Raw genomic sequence first — 21,258 nt, forward strand, 5'->3', positions numbered from 1 at the left:
ACAGTATGAGTGAATTTTGGACACAAATGGCGGGTGAAATTGTATCGTCTAAAACCAGGGTGTTATGCTTTAACAAGGGAGACTATAATGGGGTGGGGAAGGAGTTGGCTAAATTAGACTGGGAACACAAGTTATATGGTGGAACAGTGCAGGATTTTCAAAAGAGATTTTTCACAGTGCTCAAGGAAAGTATATTCCAGTCAAAACAAGGATAGCAAGGGTAGGAAGTGCCAGCCTTGCATAACCAAGGAAATAAAGGAAAACATCCAATTAAAAGCTCAGGCTTACAAAGTAGCCAAGATTAGTGGGAAAACTTTTAAAAAACCAAAGAATCACGAAGGAAGCAATAAAGAAAGATAGATTATGACTGCAAACTAGCAGAGAATATAAAAACAGGTAGGAAGTCCTTTTATAAACATATAAAATGGCTAAAGTGGACATAGGTCCCTTGTGGTTTGAGAAACGGGAATTAATACTGGGTAATGCTGAAATGGCTGAGGCCTTGAATAAATATTTTATGTCCATCATCATAGTGGAAGATTTGTCTAACATGTCAAAGAACAATGTTAAGGATATGATGGGAGGTGAGGACTTCAATTCAATTGTTATTGCTAAAGGGGTAACGCTAAGCAAACTTGAGGGTCTAAAAATAAATAAGTCGCCTGGTCCTGATGGAATGCATCCCAGCGTGCTGAAAAAAATGGCGGAAGTTATAGTAGATGCGCTAGCGGTAATTTACCAAAATTCACTGGACTCTGGGCAGGTTCTGGTGGACTGGAAGACAGTGAATATCTCGTCGTTGTTTAAAAAAGGGAGTTGACAAAAGATGTAAACCATAGGCCAGTTAGCTTAACATCTGTAGTCTGGAAAATGAGAGAGGCTATCATTAAAGAAGAAATAGTGAGACATCTGGATGGAAAGGGTTCCATCGGGCAGACACAGCATGGATTCAGGAAGGGAAAGTCGTGTTTGACAAACCTATTGGAGTTGTTTGAGGATGAAACAAATGCAATCGATGGAGGAGAACAGGTGAATGTTGTATACTTGGATTTCCAGAAGGCGTTCAATAAGGTGCCACATAAAAGACTCTTCCATAAGAGTGCATGGGGTTGTGGGGAATGTACTAGCATGGATAGAGGACTGGTTAACCAATAGAAAGCTGAGAGTTAAGAAAATGGGTGTTTCTTTGGTGGAGATCAGTGATGAGCAGGGCGCTGCAGGAGTTGGTGTTGGGCCTGCAACTGTTCACAATATGTATAAATGATAGGGAAGAGGAGACCGAGTATAACACATCCAAGTTTGCTGATGACACAAAATTGAGTGGAAAGGCAAACTGTGCAGAGAATGTGGATGGTCTGCAGAGAGATTTAGATAAGTTTAGTGAGTGGGCAAGGGTCTGGCAGATGAGTACAATATTGGTAAATGTGAGGTTATCCACTTTGGAAATAAAAATAGTAACTCAGAATATTATTTAAATAGTGAAAGATTGCAGCATGCTGTCGTGCAGAGGGACTGAGGAGTGCTCTTTCATGAATCGCTTAAAAGTTGATTTGCAGGTGCAACAGGTAATCTGGAAGGCAAATGGAATATTGGTTTTCACTGTTAGAGGGATTGAATTTAAGAGCAGGAAGGTTCTGCTGCAATTGTACAAGGTGTTGGTGAGGCTGCACCTGGAGTATTGTGTGCAGTTCTGGTCTCCTTACTTGAGGAAGGATATACTGGCTTTGGAGAAGGCAGTGCAGAGGAGGTTCACCAGGTTGATTCTGGAGATAAGAGGGTTACCCTACGAAAAAGGCTGTGCCCCTTGGAACTGCAGTCACTAGAATTTAGAAGAATGAGAGGAGATCTTATAGAACCATATAAAATTATGAAAGTGAAAGATAAGATAGAAGCAGTCAAGTTGTTTCTACTAGTGGATGAGACTAGGACTAGGGGACATGGCATCATGATTAGGGGGAGTAGATTTAGGACAGAGATGAGGAGGAACTGCATTTATAGAGATTGGTAAATCTCTGCCCAAGGAAGCAGTGAAGGCAACTTCATTAAATATATTCAAGACACAGTTGGATGGTGTTTGCATGGTAGGGGACTTAAGGGTTATGGGGATAATGCAGGTAGGATGAGCTGAGATGATGGATAGATCAGCCATGATCTTAATGAATGGCAGAGCAGGCTCAACGGGTCAAATGGCCTACTCCTGCTTCTCTTACTATGAAACTATGAAACCTTGCTAGCCTGGAAACACTAAGGTCAGTAATAATAGCAGAATTTTACCTGTTTGAAATTAATTAGCTCATTGAAGCAAGGGGTATTGAACATGAACCTGAGACCTTGAAGGAGTTTCTGGGTCAGTATTGTACTCAAGGAGTTGCAATCATTTGAGTCATTGGGAAAAAAAGTTTGCCAGTTCTATAAAAGAGAAGTATGATTTACTTGCCAACATGTAGAAGATGTGTTCAGCACAGCTATATAAGGGTAGAGTGATATTTCCTCGGATATTTCTTTCATGTATTTTCTTAAACAGCCCTCTGGAGGTACGGCGTGCAGAGTCTAATGTGATGTTGTATTCAAGAACTGTAATGGAAAATAAAATGAAACATATTTACAGCTAAATCCTGAACTAGATGCAGAGTTGATGCAAAGCCTCTGTTGACTGTTTATTTTCTATTATATTGCACTTATCAATCAACAAAAAAATGGAAAATTGCTAGATTACAGATGATTGGGTGATAGGTTGAACACAAATTGTATTTTTAAAGTCACTAATTAGTTCAGACATTGCAATTGCACTCACACAATAAAAGCAATCCTAATCATAATGAGAAAGTTAATATTTTACAAAATCTATGAATGAAGAGAGTTTGAATCTTTCCTGGTTTAGTCACCAGTTGATGTTAATTTACTCTGTCTCATACTGGAGCCAATTAGCACTAAATAGGCTACTTCAACAGTGCTGCCAACAGACTGATATCAGAAGAGATTATTAAAATGAGTGGATAAAAGCTCTTCCTCTGTGTGATCAGTACATGTGAACAAACTCCTGACTAATTTACTGACAGCTGATAACTTACCTGTCCAGGATATTTATGCTATATCATCTATAGGCATGTCAGCATTTGGTAAGAGATCACAGATGATGAACTAACGTCCCAGAATTTCTCAACATTTATACACACCAATTTCACACATGAAACTCAGCAATTAGATGAGAAGACATTTTGATGATTCACGAGATTTTAATCACGACTAGATTTTTCAATGGAAAAATTTCTCACAAACTAATTTATTGATTAATTATTAATTAACTAGATTCCATACATTATTTACACACATCAATAGCTAATCTATAGATTAAACTATTTACGTGATATTGTCTTGATTTGTGAGAACAGTAGAATTTGTTAACAGGCTCATTTACATTAGCTTTATTGCTAAATGAATTGATGTGAATAATGCAATTGCCAAAGACTTATTAGTCATAGTTCCTTCATAAAACTACATTTTGCTCTGGCCAAGAATATTCTATTGTACAGCTACATAAACTGTTCTTATGTACGCTATGATTGAATATAAGCCTTAGTTTACACACAATATCCAATTTATGGTTTAAAACAGATTGAGGTTTATTGTCAGGTCGGAAAATGCATACTGTAATAAAAGGCAGACAAAACACAGAACCTAGAACAGTACAACACAGAACAGGCCCTTCAGCCCACGATGTTGTGCTGACCACTGATCCTCATGTATGCACCCTCAAATTTCTGTGACCATATGCATGTCCAGTAGTCTCTTAAATGTCCCCAATGACCCTGCTTCCACAACTGCTGCTGGCAATGCATTCCATGCTCTCACAACTCTGTGTAAAGAACCAGCCTCTGACATCCCCTCTATACTTTCCTCCAACTAGCTTAAAACTATGACCCCTCGTGTTAATCATTTCTGCCCTGGGAAATAGTCTCTGGCTATCAACTCTATCTATGCCTCTCATTATCTTGTATACCTCCATTAGGTCCCCTCTTCTCCTCCTTTTCTCCAATGAAAAAAGTCTGAGCTCAGTCAACCTCTCTTCATAAGATAAGCCCTCCAGTCCAGGCAACATCCTGGTAAACCTCCTCTGAACCCGCTCCAAAGCATCCACATCTTTCTTATAATAGGGCGACTAGAACTGGACGCAGTATTCCAAGTGCGGTCTAACCAATGTTTTATAGAGCTGCCATAAGATCTCACGACTCTTAAACTCGATCCCCCTGTTAATGAAAGCCAAAACAAAAACAATCTTGAGCCAATGATGCTAATTTAAGAGTAGGCACAATATCGCATTTGGTCTAAAGTCACCCTGAGGGCCTGGACTTTTATATTCAATCTTTTCCAAAACTATATGTTTATTTTATAAGAAAGTATCCAGCATGAATAAATTACATTACACCTCTTGACTCGACCTAACAATTGCACAAAAGTGTGTTTAATAGTCAATCGTAACTTTTGTTCTTTTCAGAAAATAAAAATTTGAGGCAACAATGCAGGAAAACCTGCACACAATGTTTGAAGTTTCCAGTTGGGCTGAATTAATCATGATTGGCAGTTTCAGCTAATTCTATGGTTTCATGAGCTTTTGAGGAGGCTGTGTAAGACAACTGTGCCTTTGGGTAAATGGGCAGAAATAAGAATATTTAAAATGTTTGAATACCCCTTCAAATTACTAAGGAATTGATAACCATAATTAATATAATAAGCCAGACATAATTGACAAAGAAATATAACTTTTTCTGTGACAAACCAATTTTCAGCTGCATTAATCAACCAGCCCACTCTTAAATGATGCAAATGCTCTAAAACATTGCCCCATTTTGTTTGCACATAACAAATCTTTTATCTGACAATATACATGTGAGTTTCAGTGAAAATGTGAGAAAAATATGTTTCTAAAGTTCACATTTTGCTGCAATTTTCATCAATTTCACTGATTTTTGTCTAAAGTAGCTATTTCACCTCAAATTATTTAGCTTGCCAATGTAAACATTACCAACACAGAGGTGGATCACTCAGCTCCGATGGCTGGACAGCTAGTCTGTGATGCAGGGTGATATCAAGAACATGGGTTCATTTCCTGCAGCAGCTGAGGGTACTATTACTCCTCCTTAACCTCTTCCCTTTGCCTGAGTCATGATGACTCACAGGTTAAGCCACCAGTTAGTTTTCTCTTACTCTCTCTCTGTCTGTCTAACAGGAGAGTAGCCCTATGGTGTGATAAGACCATGAGATTTTATTCCTTGTCACCTAAAAGCAAGTGTTGGGCTTAATCTTTTGCCTTCATCTGTGGTGGGTTTGGTGGCATTTAAGTTGGCAGGATGTGGAGGATGACAGTTGGGAACCCTGCCTCCATTCCAATTCAATTTGTGGTAAATGAACCACACATGATTTTTCTGCCCTGCCACAAGCGGAGATCTTTCAAATGGGGAAATTATTGGCAATTGAGTGTTTATTTGTGGACTTCTGGAGTAGGGACCCAGCGTCTGGCAGTGTCAGGGTGGCAGAGGGAAATGGAAGCCGCCCTCCTACTCTTGGGTCAGACCATTTATCCCCCACTTGCATCTCCCTTTCCATCATCATTTCCCTGTTTGGCTCTGACCTTATCAAGACCCCAGGTGGGTGTGATTCGAGAAGCAGCCTCTGCCTTCCCAGTGATGCTGCTGAGTAAAGAGGCCTCAAATTGGCCAAGAACAAAGAATGTTTACAGCCCAGGAACAGGCCCTTCGGCCCTCCAAGCCTGAGCTGATCCAAATCCACTGTCTAAACCTATCTCCCAATTCCTAAGCATCTGGTTCCCTCTGCTTCCCACCTACTCATGCATCTGTCCAGATGTATCTTAAATGAATCTACGTGCCTACCTCTACTACCTCTGCTGGTAACGTGTTCCAGGCACCTACCAACCTCTGTATAAAGTACTTTCCGCGTGCATCCACTTTAAACTTTTCACTCCTCACCTTCAATGTGTGACCTCTCGTTATTTAATCCCTCACCCTGGGAAAAGTTTATCTCTATCCACCCTGTCCATACCCTTCATGATTTTGTAGACTTCAATCAGGTCCCCCCTTCAATCTCCATTTTTATATTGAAAACAATCCTAATCTACTCAACCTTTCTTCAAAGCTAGCACCTTCCATATCAGGCAACATCCTCGTAAACCTCCCCTGCACCCTCTCCAAAGTGTCCACATCTTTTTGGTAATGTGGCGATCAGAACTGCACACATTGTTCTAAATGCGGCTGAACCAAAGTCTTGTACAGGTTTAATATGACCTGTCTCTTATACTGAATATCCATCCAATGAAGGCAAGCATACCATATGCCGCCTTGACCACTATCCACCTGTGCAGCCATCCTCAGGGGACAATGGCCCTGAACCCCCAGATCTCTCTGCTCATCAACTTTTCCCAAGACTCTTCTGTTTACAGGATAGTTTGCTCTAGAATTAAACCTTCCAAAATGCATCAACTCACATTTGCCTGAATTGAATTCTATCTATCACTTCTCCACCCAACTCTCCAGTCTATCTATATTTTCCTATATTCTTTGAGCAGTCCCCTATGCTTTCTGCTACTCCACCAATCTTTGTGTCATCTGCAAACATAATGATCAGACCAACAATGCCCTCTTCCAGATCATTTATGTATACTACAAACAACAGTGGCCCCAGCACTGACCCCTGTGGAACATCACTGGTCACCTTTCTCCATTTTGAGAAACTCCCTTCAACTACTACTCTGTCTCCTGTTGCTCAACTAGTTCTTTATCCATCTAGCTAGAACACACACTGCACACCATTTGACTTCACTTTCTCCATTAGTTTACCATGGGGAACCTTATCAAATGCCTTACTTAATTCCATGTATATAAAGTCTACAACCCTTCCTCCATCTATCAACTTGGTAACTTCCTCAAAGAACTGTATTAAATTGGTAAGGCGCGATCTCCCCTGCACAAAACCACGTTGCCTATCACTGATAAGCCCATTCTTTTCCAAATATAAATAGATTTTATCCCTCAGTACATTCTGCAGCAACTTTCCCACCACTGACGTCAGGTTCACTGGTCTGTAGTTACCTGGAATATCCATACCATCCTTCTTGTACAGGGGGATAACAGGAGCAACGTTCCAGTCCTCCAGCACTTCACCTATGTCTAAGGATGCTATAAAGATATCAGTTGGGGCCCCAGCTACTTCCTCTCTTGCCTCCCTCAGCAACCTGGGATTAATCCCATCCGGTCCTGGGGATTTGTCCACCTTAATACCCTTTAGCCTACCCAATACATCTTCCCTCCTTATGTCAATGTGATCCAGAGTAAACAAACTTCTATGTCTAATCTCAACATTCATCATGTCTCTCTCCTCAGTGAGCACCGATACAAAGTAATCATTGAGAATCTTACCCATTTTCTCAGGTTCAACTCACAACCTTCCTTCCTTATCCTTTTGTGGACCAATCCTTTCTCTAGTTACCCTCTTAGTTCTTATATATGCATAAAAGGCCTTGGGATTCTCCTTAATTCTGCTCACTAAAGTTATTTCATGACCCCTTTTAGCCCATTTGATTCCTCGTTTAAGATTGGTTCTACTCTCCTGATATTCCTCCAAGGCCCGTTCTGTTCTTAGCTGCCTGGACCTTATGTACGCTTCCCTTTTCCTCTTAGCTAGTTGCACGATTTCTCCTGTCACCCACGGTTCACCAATCTTGCCTTTCCTATCCCTTGTTTTCAAAGGTGCATGCCTATCCTGCACTATCATCAACCCATCTTTGAAAGTCTCCCACCTATCAAATGTGGATTTCCCTTCAAATAGCTGCTCCCAATCTACATTTCCCAGCTCCTGCCAAATTTTGATATAATTGTCCTTGACCCAGTTTAGTACTCATCTCTTAGGACCACTCTTCATCTTTGTCTATGAGTAATCTAAAACTTACAGAATTGTGGTTATTATTCCCAGAGAAATCCCCCACTGCAACTTCTACAACCTGGCCTGGCTCATTCGCCAACACCAGGTCCAATATAGCCTCTTCCCTTGTCGAAATATTGACAAACTTTCCTGGACACTTCTTACAAATTCTGCTCCATACAACCACTGACACTAAGTGTATCCCAGGCAATGTTGGGAAAATTAAAATCTCCCATCACCAGTACCCTGTTGCCTCTACATCTTTCCATAATCTCTTTACCTATTTGTTCTTCTACCTCACGCTCACTGTTGGGAGGCCTGTAGTACAGCCCCAACAAACTCCCTTCTTATTTCTCAGCTCTAACCATAATGCCTCACTGCTTAAGCCCTCCATAGTGTCTTCCTTTAGCAGAAACGTGGTATCATCCCTGACCAGCAATGCAACTCCTCCCCCCTCTTTTATTACCCATCCCCCCACCCCATTCTGTCTGAAGCATCTATATCCTGGAACATTTAGTTGCCAATGATGCCCTTCCTTCTACCAAGTCTCTGTGATCGCAATAACGTCATACTCCCAGGCACCAATCCAAGCGCAAAGTTCACCTGCCTTACCCACTATGCTCCTTGCATTAAAATATATGCACTTCAGGGCACCAGTTCTTTTGCATTCATCTGCTCTCTGCCTGCTCTTCTACTTGGTAATGCTAACTTCATGATCCTTCCAGTCTCTAGTTTCCACCTCACTGTCTATTAGCCTTCTCTTTTGGTTCCCAGCTCCCTACCACATTAGTTTAAAACCTTCACAACAGCAGCAGCAAAAACTCCCCCAGTGAAATTAGTTCCAGTCTGGTTCTGGTGTAGACCATCCAATTTGTAATAGTCCCACTTTCCCCAGAACCGGTCCCAATGTCCCACAAATATGAAACCCTGCCTCCTAACCATCCCTCAAGTCACGTGTTCACCCTGCCTATTCTTTCATTTCTACCCTGGCTAGCACGTGGCACTGGTAGCAATTCTGCGATCACTACCTTTGAGGTCCTCCTCTTTAACTTCTCTCCTAGCTCCCTGAATTCTGTTTTCAGGACCTCATCTCGTTTTTTACTTATATCATTGGTGTCTATATGCATCAAGACACATATGGCTGTTCACCTTCCCTTTTCAGAATGCTCTGCAGCCAATCGGTGACATCCTTGACCTGAGCACCTGGGAGGCAACATACCATCCAAGATGGATAGTATGTTTCGGCCACAGAACCACCTATCTACTCCTATTACAGTAGAATCCCCTATGACTATGACCCTACTAGTCTTTTACCATGGTGCCATGATCCTGGAAACTGCTGTTGGTGGGTAGTCTCCTGTGAATGCCTGCTGTTGGCCCTGATTGGTGGATGATGTAATGTTTGGAGTCTATAAATAGAGTTGTAGAGTCACAGAGATGTACAGCATGGAAACTGACCTTTTGGCCTAATTTGTCTATGACGACCAGATATCCTAAATTAATCTAGTCCCATTTGCCACCAGTTGGCCCATAAGCCCTCTAAACTCTTCCTAGTCATATACCCATCCAGATGTTTTTTAAATGTTGTAATTGTACCAGCCTCCACCACTTCATCTGTCAGCTCATTCCATACACGCACCACCCTCTGCGTGAAAAAGTTGCCCCTTAGGTCATAGAGTCATAGAGATGTACAGCATGGAAACAGACCCTTTGGTCCAACCTGTTCATGCCGACCAGATATCCCAACCCAATCTAGTCCCACCTGCCAGCACCCGGCCCATATCCCTCCAAACCCTTTCTATTCATATACCCATCCAAATGCCTCTTAAATGTTGCAATTACACCAGCCTCCACCACTTCCTCTGGCACCTCATTCTATACATGTACCACTCTGTGTGAAAAAGGTGCCCCGTAGGTCTCTTTTATATCTTTCCCTTCTCACTCTAAACCTATGCCCTCTAGTTTTGGACTCCTGCTCCCTAGGGAAAAACCCTTGTCTATTTATCCTATCTATCCACCCCCATCATGATTTTATAAACCTCTACAAGGTCATCCCTCAGCCTCCGATGCTCCAAGGAAAAGAGCCCCAGTCTATTCAGCCTCTCCCTATACCTCAAACCTTCTAACCCTGGCAACATCCTTAGAAATCTTTTCTGAACCCTTTCCAGTTTCACAACATCTTTCCCAAATGGGGAGGCCAGAATTGCATGCAGTGTTCCAGAAGTGGCCTAACCAATGTCCTGTACAGCTGAAACATGACCTCCCAACTCCTATACTCAATGCCCTGACCAATAAAGGCAAGCACACCAAGTGACTTCTTGACTATTCTATCTAACTGTGACTCTACTTTCAAGGAACTATGAACCAGAACATGAAGGTCTCTTTGTTCAGCAACACTCCCTAGGACCTTACTATTAAGTGTATAAGTCCTGCCCTGCTTTGCCTTTCCAAAATGCAGCATCTCATATTTATGTAAATTAAACTCCATCTGCCACTTCTCGGCCCATCTGATCAAGATTCCATTGTAATCTGAGGTAACCTTCTTCGCTGTCCACTACACCTCCAATTTTGGTGTAATCTGCAAACCTACTACCCACGCCTCCTATGTTCACATCCAAATCATTATAAATGACAAAAAGCAGTGGACCCAGCACCAATCCTTGTGGCACACCACTGGTCACAGGCCTCCACTCTGATAAACACCACCCTCTGTCTTCTACCATTGAGCCAGTTCTGTATCCAAATGGCTAGTTGTCCCAGTATTGCCTGTGATCTAATCTTGCTAACCAGTCTTCCATGGGGAATCTTGTCAAATGCCTTACTGAATTCCATATAGATCATGTCCACTACTCTGCCCTCGTCAATCATTTTTGTTACTTCATCGAAAAACTCAATCAAGTTCGTGAGACATGGTTTCTTATGCACAAAGCCGTGTTGACTATCCCTAATCAGTCCTTGTCTTTCCAAATACATATAAATCCTGTCCCTCAGGATTCCCTCCAACAACCTGCCCACCACCAATGTCAGGCTCACCGGTCTATAGTTCCCTGATTTTTCCTCACCACCTTTCTTAAATAGTGGTACCACATTAACCAACCTCCAGTCTTCTGCCACCTCACCTGTAACTACTGATGATAGAATATCTCACCAAGCGGTCCAGCAATCACTTCCCTCGCTTCCCACAGAGTTCTAGGGATGATCTGATTAGGCCTTGGGGGATTTATGCACTTTTGTGCATTTTAAGCCATCCAGCACCTCCTCCTCTGCAATATGGACATTTTCTAAGATCTCGCTATTTATTTCCCCATGTTCTTTATTGACATATCCCTCTTCAAAGTAAACACTGATGCAAAATACTTACTTAGTATCTCTCCAAAGATGTGCAGGTCAGGTGAATTGGCCATGCTAAATTGCCCGTAGTGTTAGGTAAGGGATAGATGTAGGGGTATGGGTGGGTTGCGCTTCGGCGGGGCGGTGTGGACTTGTTGGGCCGAAGGGCCTGTTTCCACACTGTAAGTAATCTAATCCTCCAGTTCCACATATAGGCAGCCTTACTAAATTTAAGGGGCCCTATTCGCTCCCTTGTTAGCCTTTTGTCCTCAATGTATTTGTAGAATCCCTTTAGATTCTCCTTAACCCTATTTGCCCTCCTGATTTCCCACTTAAGGATACTCCTACCACCTTTATGCTCTTCTAGGGATTCACTTGATCTCTACTGTCTATACCTGACATATGCTTCCTTCTTTTTCTTGATGAAAACCTCAGGTTCTCTAGTCACACAGCATTCTCTACACCTACCAGCCTTGCCCTCCACCCTAACAGGAATATACTGTCTCTGGACTCTTGTTATCTCACTTTTAAAGACTTCTCATTTTCCAGCCATCTCTTTACATGTGAACATCTGCTCCCATTCAAGGTTTGAAAATTATAGAATTATAGAACCATACAGCATGAAAACAAACTCTTTGGTCTGAACCAGTCCATGCTGAATATAAACCCAAACTAAACTAGTCCTATCTACCTGCTCCTGGCCCATATCCCTTCAAACCTTTCCTATTTATGTATCCATCCAAATGTCTTTTAAACATTGTCATTGTATCCACATTCACCAGTTCCTCAGGAAGTTCATTCCACACATGGATCACCCTCTCTGTAAAACAATTGCCTCTTTTACTTTTATACATCTCTCTCCTCTCACCTTAAAAATATGCCCCCCTTGTCTGGAAATTCCCCATCTTAGAGAAAAGACAACTACCATCAACTCTATCTATACCTCTTATTAACTTCCATCAGGACACCTCTTCTTGCCAAATACCATCAAAATTGTCCTTCCTGCAATTTAGAAGTTTAACTTTAAGATCCAGCCTATCCTTTTCCATCACTATTTTAAAACTAACAGAATTATTCTCATTGGCTGCCCACTGACACATCAGTCACCTGCTCTGCCTTATTTCGCAAGAGTAGGCCAAATTTTGCACATTCTCTAGTAGGCACATTCACATACTGAATCAGAAACTTTTCTTGTACACACTTAACAAATTCCTCCCCATCCAAGCCCTTAACACTATGAGAGTCCCAATCTATGTTTGGAAAGTTAAGTCTCCTACCATAACCACCCTATTATTCTTACAGATAACTGAGATCTCCTTATAAATTTATTTCTCAATTTCCCGCCTACTATTGAGGGGTTCGATTGTACAATCCAAATAAGGTGATCATCCCTTTCTTATTTCTTGGTTCCACCCAAACAACTTTCCTGTACATATTCTCAGGTATATTTTCCTTAAGTACAACCACAATGTTAATCCCTAATCAAAACGCCATTCCCCCTCCTCTCTCCCCCCTCCCCCCTTTCCATCTTTCCTATAGCATCTATACCCTGGAAGATTAAGCTGCCAGTCCTGTCCATCCCTGTGTCACGTCCCTGTAATTGCTATGATATCCCAATTCCTTATTCCCAGTCATGCCCAGAGTTCATCTGACTTACCTGTTAGGCCTCTTGCATTGAGTTTCATTTATCAGTCCTATCTCATTCTCTGCTTTGTTTCTGCCTTCTCTGCTGTCAGACTTGCTGCTTTTCCCAAGTTTACCAGTCTCTGACTGATCTCTTTCTTCATTATCTCCCTGGATCACATTTCCCACTCCCTTACCAGTTTAAATCCTCCCAAGCAGCTCTACCAAATCTCACCACCCAGCAAATTAGCCCGCTTCCAATTCAGGTGCAATCCATCCTTCTCACATGGGTCACATCTACTCTGGAAGAGATTCCAATGATCCAAAAATGTGAATCCTTCTCCCCTGCACCAGCTCCTCATCCACACATTTATTTGCTCTATCCTCCTATACCTACCCTCTCTACCTCATGGCACTGAAAGTAATCCAGATATTACTACCCTCGAGGATCTACTTTTTAAATTCCTGCCTAAATTCCTAAATTCTCTCCTCAGATCTCATATTTTTTCTCTTCCCATGTCATTAGTTCCAACGTGTAGAATGACCTCCTGCTGGTCCCTATCCCCTTTGATAATGTTCTGCACACTCTCTGATACATCCTTGATCCTGGCTGCTCGATTAAAAGTGAAAGTCCAGCATCTTCAGTAATTCTACCCACCACTACTCAGTGTAATATTAAGTTCCATGCAGCTTGTAATCAGATAGAAATGTCTAAATTGTCACAAACTTGTCTGTTTTACATTATTGGTCCCACTTTACAGACACTTGAAAACAGTTATGTTTTGCATAAGTCAGAACTGGGTTTTAGCAGCAATCTAAGATCTCAATTATTGCTGAAAATCCTTTCTCGTCCCGGAAAGCTCATTTTATATTTGTGCGAATGTCAAATTTCTCCACTTAAAAAAAATATTTTTAAGATTTGTTTGTGATCCTTCAGCTTCTTCAGTAGGTCCCAAGTGTAAGCTGAAAAGGTATTTCGTTCTCTGTAAAGTGTAACCAGAAATTATGGATAATGGGCTTAAAAAAAATCCAGCCCATGGGAGTGAATTATGATTCAGGAAGTCTTAGAATCAGGAACCATAATGTGGAGGAGCCTGTGTTGGACTGGGGTGGACAAAGTTAAAAATCACACAACACTGCTGCTCCAAAAGCTAGTGCTTCAAAATAAACCTATTGGACTATAACCTGGCGTTGTGTGACTTTTAACTAGAATCAGGAGGAAAGGCGGCCAGCAGTAAGGAGTTAGTGGTCACAATATGGCCTCCTTCTGCCACAGCTATGACTCCGTAGAGAGTAGGGGGGCTATCTACTGCTTGAAGAGAAAGCCTAGGAAACTCTCCATGCAGATCCAGTATTCTCTGGCCCAGGAATGGCCTCCCTATCAGCAACCAGTAAGCCCAACCCAACACACCTTGCTGCAGTAACCATCTTTACCAGGACAGAGCTGATTCTGTGATTACTTGGAGATATAATCTCTAACCTTAAAGGGGTGAGAGCCCTAGTGTCAGATGTTATTTGCTGGATGGACACAGAATCGGATCAGCTTTCCTAGAAACAGCTGAATCGAGGTTGTCCCTGGCTTTTCAGTGGATCACCATTGTAATAAAATGCAGCCCAATCAATGCATTTTCATCCCTGATTTGCTGTCTATGACATTGCTTCAGTGTGATTTACTGCTTTATCTGTCAGATAGCATCACTGTTGCTATCACTTTTACTTCACACTGATGTCAGGGATAGGGACTTTGATGCCATAGAGACTGTTAGATCTCACCAAATTACTTTTGGTAAATTGCTCTCTGAGGAAGCAAGTTCTCTCAGATCAATGCTGCCTGTGAAATATGATGTGCATTACACTCTCTTTTTGCATAAGTAGATGTTCTGAGGAACTATATTTGATAAAGTGAAATACTTAAATCTCCTTGGCTTCATATAAAACAATGCTACAAGTCACATTAACATACCAATTGGTTGTGATGGCTTTTTACCAGACTTCAGGTTAACATTGAAACAAAGCTCTGCTGTAATACACACTGTTGGCTTCTCATCAATCACACAATTCTTGTTCTGGATATTGATCTTGTTGGGTTGAAATTTCAGTTTGCTAATCCTGATTTGAGCTATATCACGGGACCTAGTGAAAGATTTTGAAAACAGTCATGAAAATCATGCAGTATTTTCAATATCAGCAATTGCACACTTAATTAGAACTCATTCTGTGATTACTAATCAATCTCAACATTTCAGAATCACAGCCGATGAAACAAACTACCGTAAAGGTTTTACAATCCAGCACTTAAAGCAATGATTTCCTGGATATCAGAAATGTAACCTACAATTTATGGATCACTTTACTGCCAAGTAACCTCAGGAAATCATTTTGTAATGATGACTGACAGGTGCTGTTCAAACAATAGTGTTTGTATTACAGGGGAAAGTGACGGTGGAAGATTCCATCGCAAAAATATATTTCATTGACTTTGTACTTTTGGGACTCTGTGAACTTACAAGTCATACAGAAGAAAGGCTCTGAGAATAGAGTCAATTGCAATAACAGGGAATAATTATAATGCAAAACTGATACAAACCAGAAGAGGGCAGCACCACCCAGTGCTCCAACTGTAATATCGATTAGACCATCATCATTTAAATCCATTTGCCCATCGATTGACTGGCCAAAGTAATTGAAGTCAACAGCTGGTACAGATGCAGAGATGCGCTATGAAAAAAATCATTTGATTAGCTTAGTTTAAACCCATAATTTCCGATTTTGTTTTTAATTGCAGTTATAAATTTTAGTTCATAATGGTCTGAACCTTCTGGGAGCAGTATTCACTGTTGCATTGCTATATTCCCAATACCTTTCTTTTAAAAAAAAGTCCTGCATCCGCACTTTGCAAGTGTCCAAGTTCCAATGCAGGAGCCTTCAGTAATGTGCAGGGCAGCTTTAATCCAACCATACCTTCATTGTGTAGGGGAGGCTAAGCTGTGTCACTTTTCATTGACTGCTGCAGGCAGTATTAATGTCCCAAAGCCTTATTGAAAGGCTAGGGAAAGAAGGTGTGTGTGTGTGTGTGTGTGTGTGTGTGTGTGTGTGTGTGTGTGAAGTGACTGGGTTAATGTGACAGGTAGGTGAGGGGTCAGGTGGCATGTGAGGGTGAATTGGAGGGCTGGATGGCACATCAGATGTTGAGGCTGGTTGGGGTCAGGGTTTGGGGCACCAGTTCAGGTGTGTATGGGGTTGATCAAGGGAGATGTTGCTGGGTGGTGGGGGAAGTTTGGGAGTTTTGGGGTTGGAGGCTTTTAACGATGAGTTGTGTGAGCTCAGTGTTGCTAGCTACAAGTTGGACCAGGGTTTAAACCCAATCACGTTTCCTGGCCACCTACATAAGTGATTGAGTTGCAACAGTCGGAAGTTTTTGAGTCAGACACAGAACTGAAAATTTTCCAGGGGGTCTCCAGCCAATGGGTTTTAACCAATCCAGAAAATTCCAGGGTGGTTTGTGTTTTGGGAATTTTGAAGGGCCCCATACCGCAGGGGATGCTGACATCATCAAATCACATGTCTCTTAGCTATCATGTAAATTTCTGGTTTAGCTGTTACACTTAAAGAAGTGCATGATTGAGTGCTTTTGCTAAAAGCTTCCAATGGTAGCTACTAGTTCCCGATTCGCATAAACACCCTTTAACTGTAATTCAAACGACTGAAAATAACAATGCCCTGACCGAGTAACATTGACTTCAATATTGTATATGAAGCAAATAGATTAACAATTCTATCTTGGAAATGAAGTAAAAACTAACATTGAACTGAATTTCTTTTAGTGTTGTACAATCTTCATCTTTAAAACACAATGAATAAACTTATTGGTATGAACTTCTTTCTAGTCCAGATTGAGGATGTGTAGCACCGATTTCATTTTGGTTCGGACACAATTTGCGGGAAAGGATTGGGCAGACCTCGACTTTGTTAAATAATTTAAACCAGATGATTGTACATTGACAGAACATGAAGAACATGACATTTCAGAAGGACAGGAAGCAAGGAATGGGTGATGGGGACCACATGATCCACATTTAATGTGGGAGTACAGATGGTAGATGCATTGGTTATAATATTTCAGAATTCCATAGATTTCGGAAGGATTCTAGCAGATTGAAAGCTAGCAAAAGTAACATATTTATTCAAGAGAAAAGTGTAGCAGGAAGTAGGAAATTATAGGGTTTTTAGCCTCACATTAGTCCAAGGAAAGGCGCTGGAATCTATTATGAAAGAAATTAAAACAGGGTACTTCGAAAGTCATGATGTGATCAACAGGTATTTGTGAAAGGGAAGTTGTGTATAAAACATATCTTTTAGAGCTTTCAGATGAAGTAACATTCACAGTGGATAGAGAGAAACTGATAGATATGGTGTACTTGGATTTCTTAAAGGTGTTTAATAAAGTGCCAGAACAAAGTTCTGCACAATGTGTTGGCACTAACATATTAGTGTGGATAAAGGATTGGTTAGCTACCAAGAAACCAGGTAGGAATAAGTGGGTCATTTTCAGGTTGGGAAGCTGGAACTACTGCAGAGCTAGAAGGATCAGTGCCAGGTCCTCAACTATTTATAATTCACAATGATTTCAATCAGGTGACTAAATTTATGTGAATTAAATTTGCTTGTGTCAGCAAGGTAAGTAGGAAAGTAAGTTGTCAGGAGGAGCTAGAGAATCTGTAAAGGGATATAGATGGGTTAAGTGACTGGGCAAAAAAAATGGCAGATACAGTGGAACATGGATAAATGTGAACTTGTCTATTTTTTCAGGGAGAATAGAAGAACAGAATTGAAAAGTGTGGTGTGGAATTGAAAAGAATTCAAAAGATCTTTTGAACCAAGGTCATCTCTCAGTGTTATATGGCAAAAGTGAGGACTGCAGATGCTGGAGATTAGAGTCAAGATTAGAGTGGTGCTGGAAAACCACTGCAGTTCAGGCAGCATCCGAGGAGCAGGAAAATCGACATTTTGGGCAAAAGCCCTTCTAATCTAGACTCTCAGTATCATATGAATGACTCAACAGTGCAGCATCCAGCACCCAGGCTGAACTGGACCAGTTCATCAACTTTGCCCACAACTTCCACCCCACCTTCAAATTCATTTCACCCATCTCAGACACCTCCCTCTCTTTTCTTGACTTCTCCATTTCCAACTCTGGCAACAGTCTCCAGATGGATGTTTACTATAAACCCACAGACTCTTACAATTACCTGGACTACACCTCCTCCCACCTAGTATCCTGCAACAACTCCATCCTGTTCTCCCAACTCAGCCACCTCCGTCACATCTATTCGGATGAGGAGACATTCCACTTGCAAGCATCCCAGATGCCCACCTATTTCGAGCACTTTTACTCTCTCTGTCATCCAGACAGCCTTCCACCGCACCACCTATAATCCACCCCCCTTCAAAATGCAATAAAGACAGAGTCCCCCTTGTCCTCAACTACCACTCCACCAATCTCTGTATGCAACGCATCATCCTTAAACACTTACGTCAATTCCAACTAGACCCCACCACCAAGGACATTTTCCCCTCCCCACCCCACTCCGACTTCTGCAGGGATGTTCCTTTTACCAATTCTTTGTTCCTGTCACTTTCACCATCAACTCCTCTGAGCCCCCAGGTACCTTTCCCTGCAACTGGAAAAGACACAAAACCTGCTGGCCCACCATCCTCCTCACCTCTACCCCGGGCCCCAAACAGTCCTTCCAGGTGGGACAGAGGTTCACCTGCCACTTCTCCAACCTAGTTAACTGTATATGGTGCTCCCAATGTAGTCTTCTCTACATCAGGGAGACCAAATGTAAACTTAGGAAATGGTTCGCCGAGCATTGCAGCCGGGCCCGCAGGGGCTGACCTCACATCCCAGTCACCGCCCATTTCAATTCCCCTTCCCACTCCCCTTCCGACATGGCTGTCCTTGGCCTCGTCCATTACCACAATGAACCAAATCACAAATTGGAGGAACAACACCTCATCTTCTGCCTGGGAAGCCTACAGTCTGGAGAACTCAACATTGTGTTCTCCAATTTCTAATATCCTCTATTCCCATCCCCCGACTTCCTTCCCAGCCCTTCCCCCCTCTCCCTTCCATTCCTCCCCAGCCACCCACCAGATTCATCCCTCCCATCAGCCAATCAGGTCATACTCTCTATTTGTCTCCACCTTTCCCCACTTCACCACCCTGTCCCCCCACCGCCTTTATCTGCAGCTCACCTTACACCCACCCCCAGTCCTGAAGAAGGGTTAAAACCCGAAACATTGACTTCTCCACCTCCTGATGCTGCCTGGCTTGCTGTGCTCTTCCAGCCTCCTGCTTGTCTACCATAGGGATATAAGAGCAGGAATAAACCATTTGACCCTTCAAACCTATGCCACTAATCTAAAACATCATGGCTACTCTGGTCTCACTTTGCTGACTACTGTACATCACCTTTGATTCCCTTGTCAATGAAAAACCCATCAAATTCAGTCTGGAATAAATTTAATGACCCAGTCTCTGCTTCCTTCCGGGAAAGAAAATTGTACACTCGAATGACTTATTGAGAGAAAAGAAACTCCTCATCTCTGTCCTACGGAGGGAAGGTTCCTAATCTTAAACTATATTGGCTCATTTTAGTTTTCCTTACATAAGGAAATATTCTCCCAGTATCCACCCTGCCAAGTCCACTCACCATCTGTCTTTCAGTAAGATTATCTCTCATTGTCCTGAACTCCAACTGATATAGGCTTAACCTGTATGATCTTCCTTCATAAGATAAGCTCCTTATTCCAGGAAATGATTAGAGTGAACCTTCTATAAATTGCTTCAAAAGCATTACATATTTATACAAATAAATAGGTAAAAGCTGTGCACCGTACATCAGGTGTGGTTTCACCAAGACCTTATGTAGCTCCAGTAAAACTACTGTACTTCTATATTTCATTCACCTTGCAATAAACTGCAACATTCTGTCTCTTCCTATCCACTTGCTGCACTTGCACACTAACTTAATGGGGTTCATGTGTCAGAACCTTTTAATCCCTCTGGACTACTGAGTCCTACAATCTCTCTTTATTCAAACAGCATACTGCATTCCTGATGAAGGGCTTATGCCTGAAACATCAATTCTCCTGCTCCTCAGATGCTGCCTGACCTGCTGTGCTTTTCCAGCACCACTCTAATCTTGACTCTAATCTCCAGCATCTACAGTCCTCACTTTTGCCATATAACACTGAGAGATGACCTTGGTTCAAAAGATCAAAATGTAGTTGAATTGAGTAGAGATAAGTAATTGCAATGATGGGGTGTCAATTTTGGGAGTAGATGCCCCTGAATTAAATTAATATGCTCTAGAGCAGGAAAAAGTAATGGAGACTTTTGAGAAAGGTGTAACAATAATGGTGTGTGATTTTAACCTAGGTTAGACTGGATGGAGCAGATTAGTAAAGATAGACCAGAAAAATTGTTCATAGGGTGCTTTCTGGTCACTTTCTTAAAACAATACATTCTAAAGCCAAGCAGCAAACAGGCTATTCTAAAGGCAATGAGACAGGATTAATTAACAACCTCATTGTAAAAGAGCCACTGGTTAGCAGTGATTGCCGAAACATGATTGAATTTCACGTTTTGTTTGAGGAAGAGTGGGTCTAAGATCAGTCTGGTAAACATAAATAAAAGTAATTATAAGATTATGAAGACTGAGCTGATGAGAGTGACAGATTTAGGGTAAGGGGTAGGTCTATTGAGAAGCAGTAGAAGGCATATAAGGAGGTTTTTCAGAACACTCTGCAAAGATAATTCCCAATGAGAGAAAAGAACTGGAGGTGAGGGATGCAACATCTGACGATGGACTAGGGAGATCCAGTAGATGTAGTGTACCCGGACTTTCAGAAAGCTTTTGATAAAGTCCCACATAGGAGGTTAGTGAGAAAAATTAGGGCGCATGGTATTGGGGGCAAAGTACTAACTTGGATTGAAAGTTGGTTGGCTGATAGGAAACAAAGAATAGTGATAAATGGCTCCATTTCGGAATGGCAGGCAGTGACCAGTGGGGTACCGCAGGGATCCGTGCTGGGACTGCAGCTTTTTACAATATATATTAATGATATAGAAGATGGTATTAGTAATAACATTAGCAAATTTGCTCATTATACTAAGCTGCATGGTGGTACAGGCTCGAAGGGCAGAATGGCCTACTCCTGCACCTATTATCTATTGTCTATTGTCTACCTGTGGCTAATTGCAAAAGTTAAATATAACATGCATTTGAAAGAAAAAGAAGCATTCTACAAGGATTAATGACAGGTCAGAAGACTGGACAAAATATTAAAACCAGCAAAGGATTACTA

The 21,258-nt window shown here is 41.7% G+C and overlaps 1 protein-coding gene across 1 annotated transcript in view; it reads right to left on the bottom strand.

The window, feature by feature from the left end:
* Positions 1-21,258, bottom strand: part of itga1 (integrin, alpha 1) — a 222,579-nt gene that overhangs the window by 61,358 nt on the left and 139,963 nt on the right. Inside the window, exons 16-18 of the mRNA XM_072571632.1 lie at positions 15,473-15,603; positions 14,849-15,018; positions 2,438-2,574 (exon numbers count right to left, since the gene is read on the bottom strand). Coding sequence (XP_072427733.1) covers positions 2,438-2,574; positions 14,849-15,018; positions 15,473-15,603 — 438 coding nt within the window. The remainder of the gene's footprint in view (positions 1-2,437; positions 2,575-14,848; positions 15,019-15,472; positions 15,604-21,258) is intronic.

The sequence above is a fragment of the Chiloscyllium punctatum genome, chromosome 1, assembly GCF_047496795.1.
Source record: "Chiloscyllium punctatum isolate Juve2018m chromosome 1, sChiPun1.3, whole genome shotgun sequence".
Lineage (NCBI taxonomy): Eukaryota > Metazoa > Chordata > Chondrichthyes > Orectolobiformes > Hemiscylliidae > Chiloscyllium > Chiloscyllium punctatum.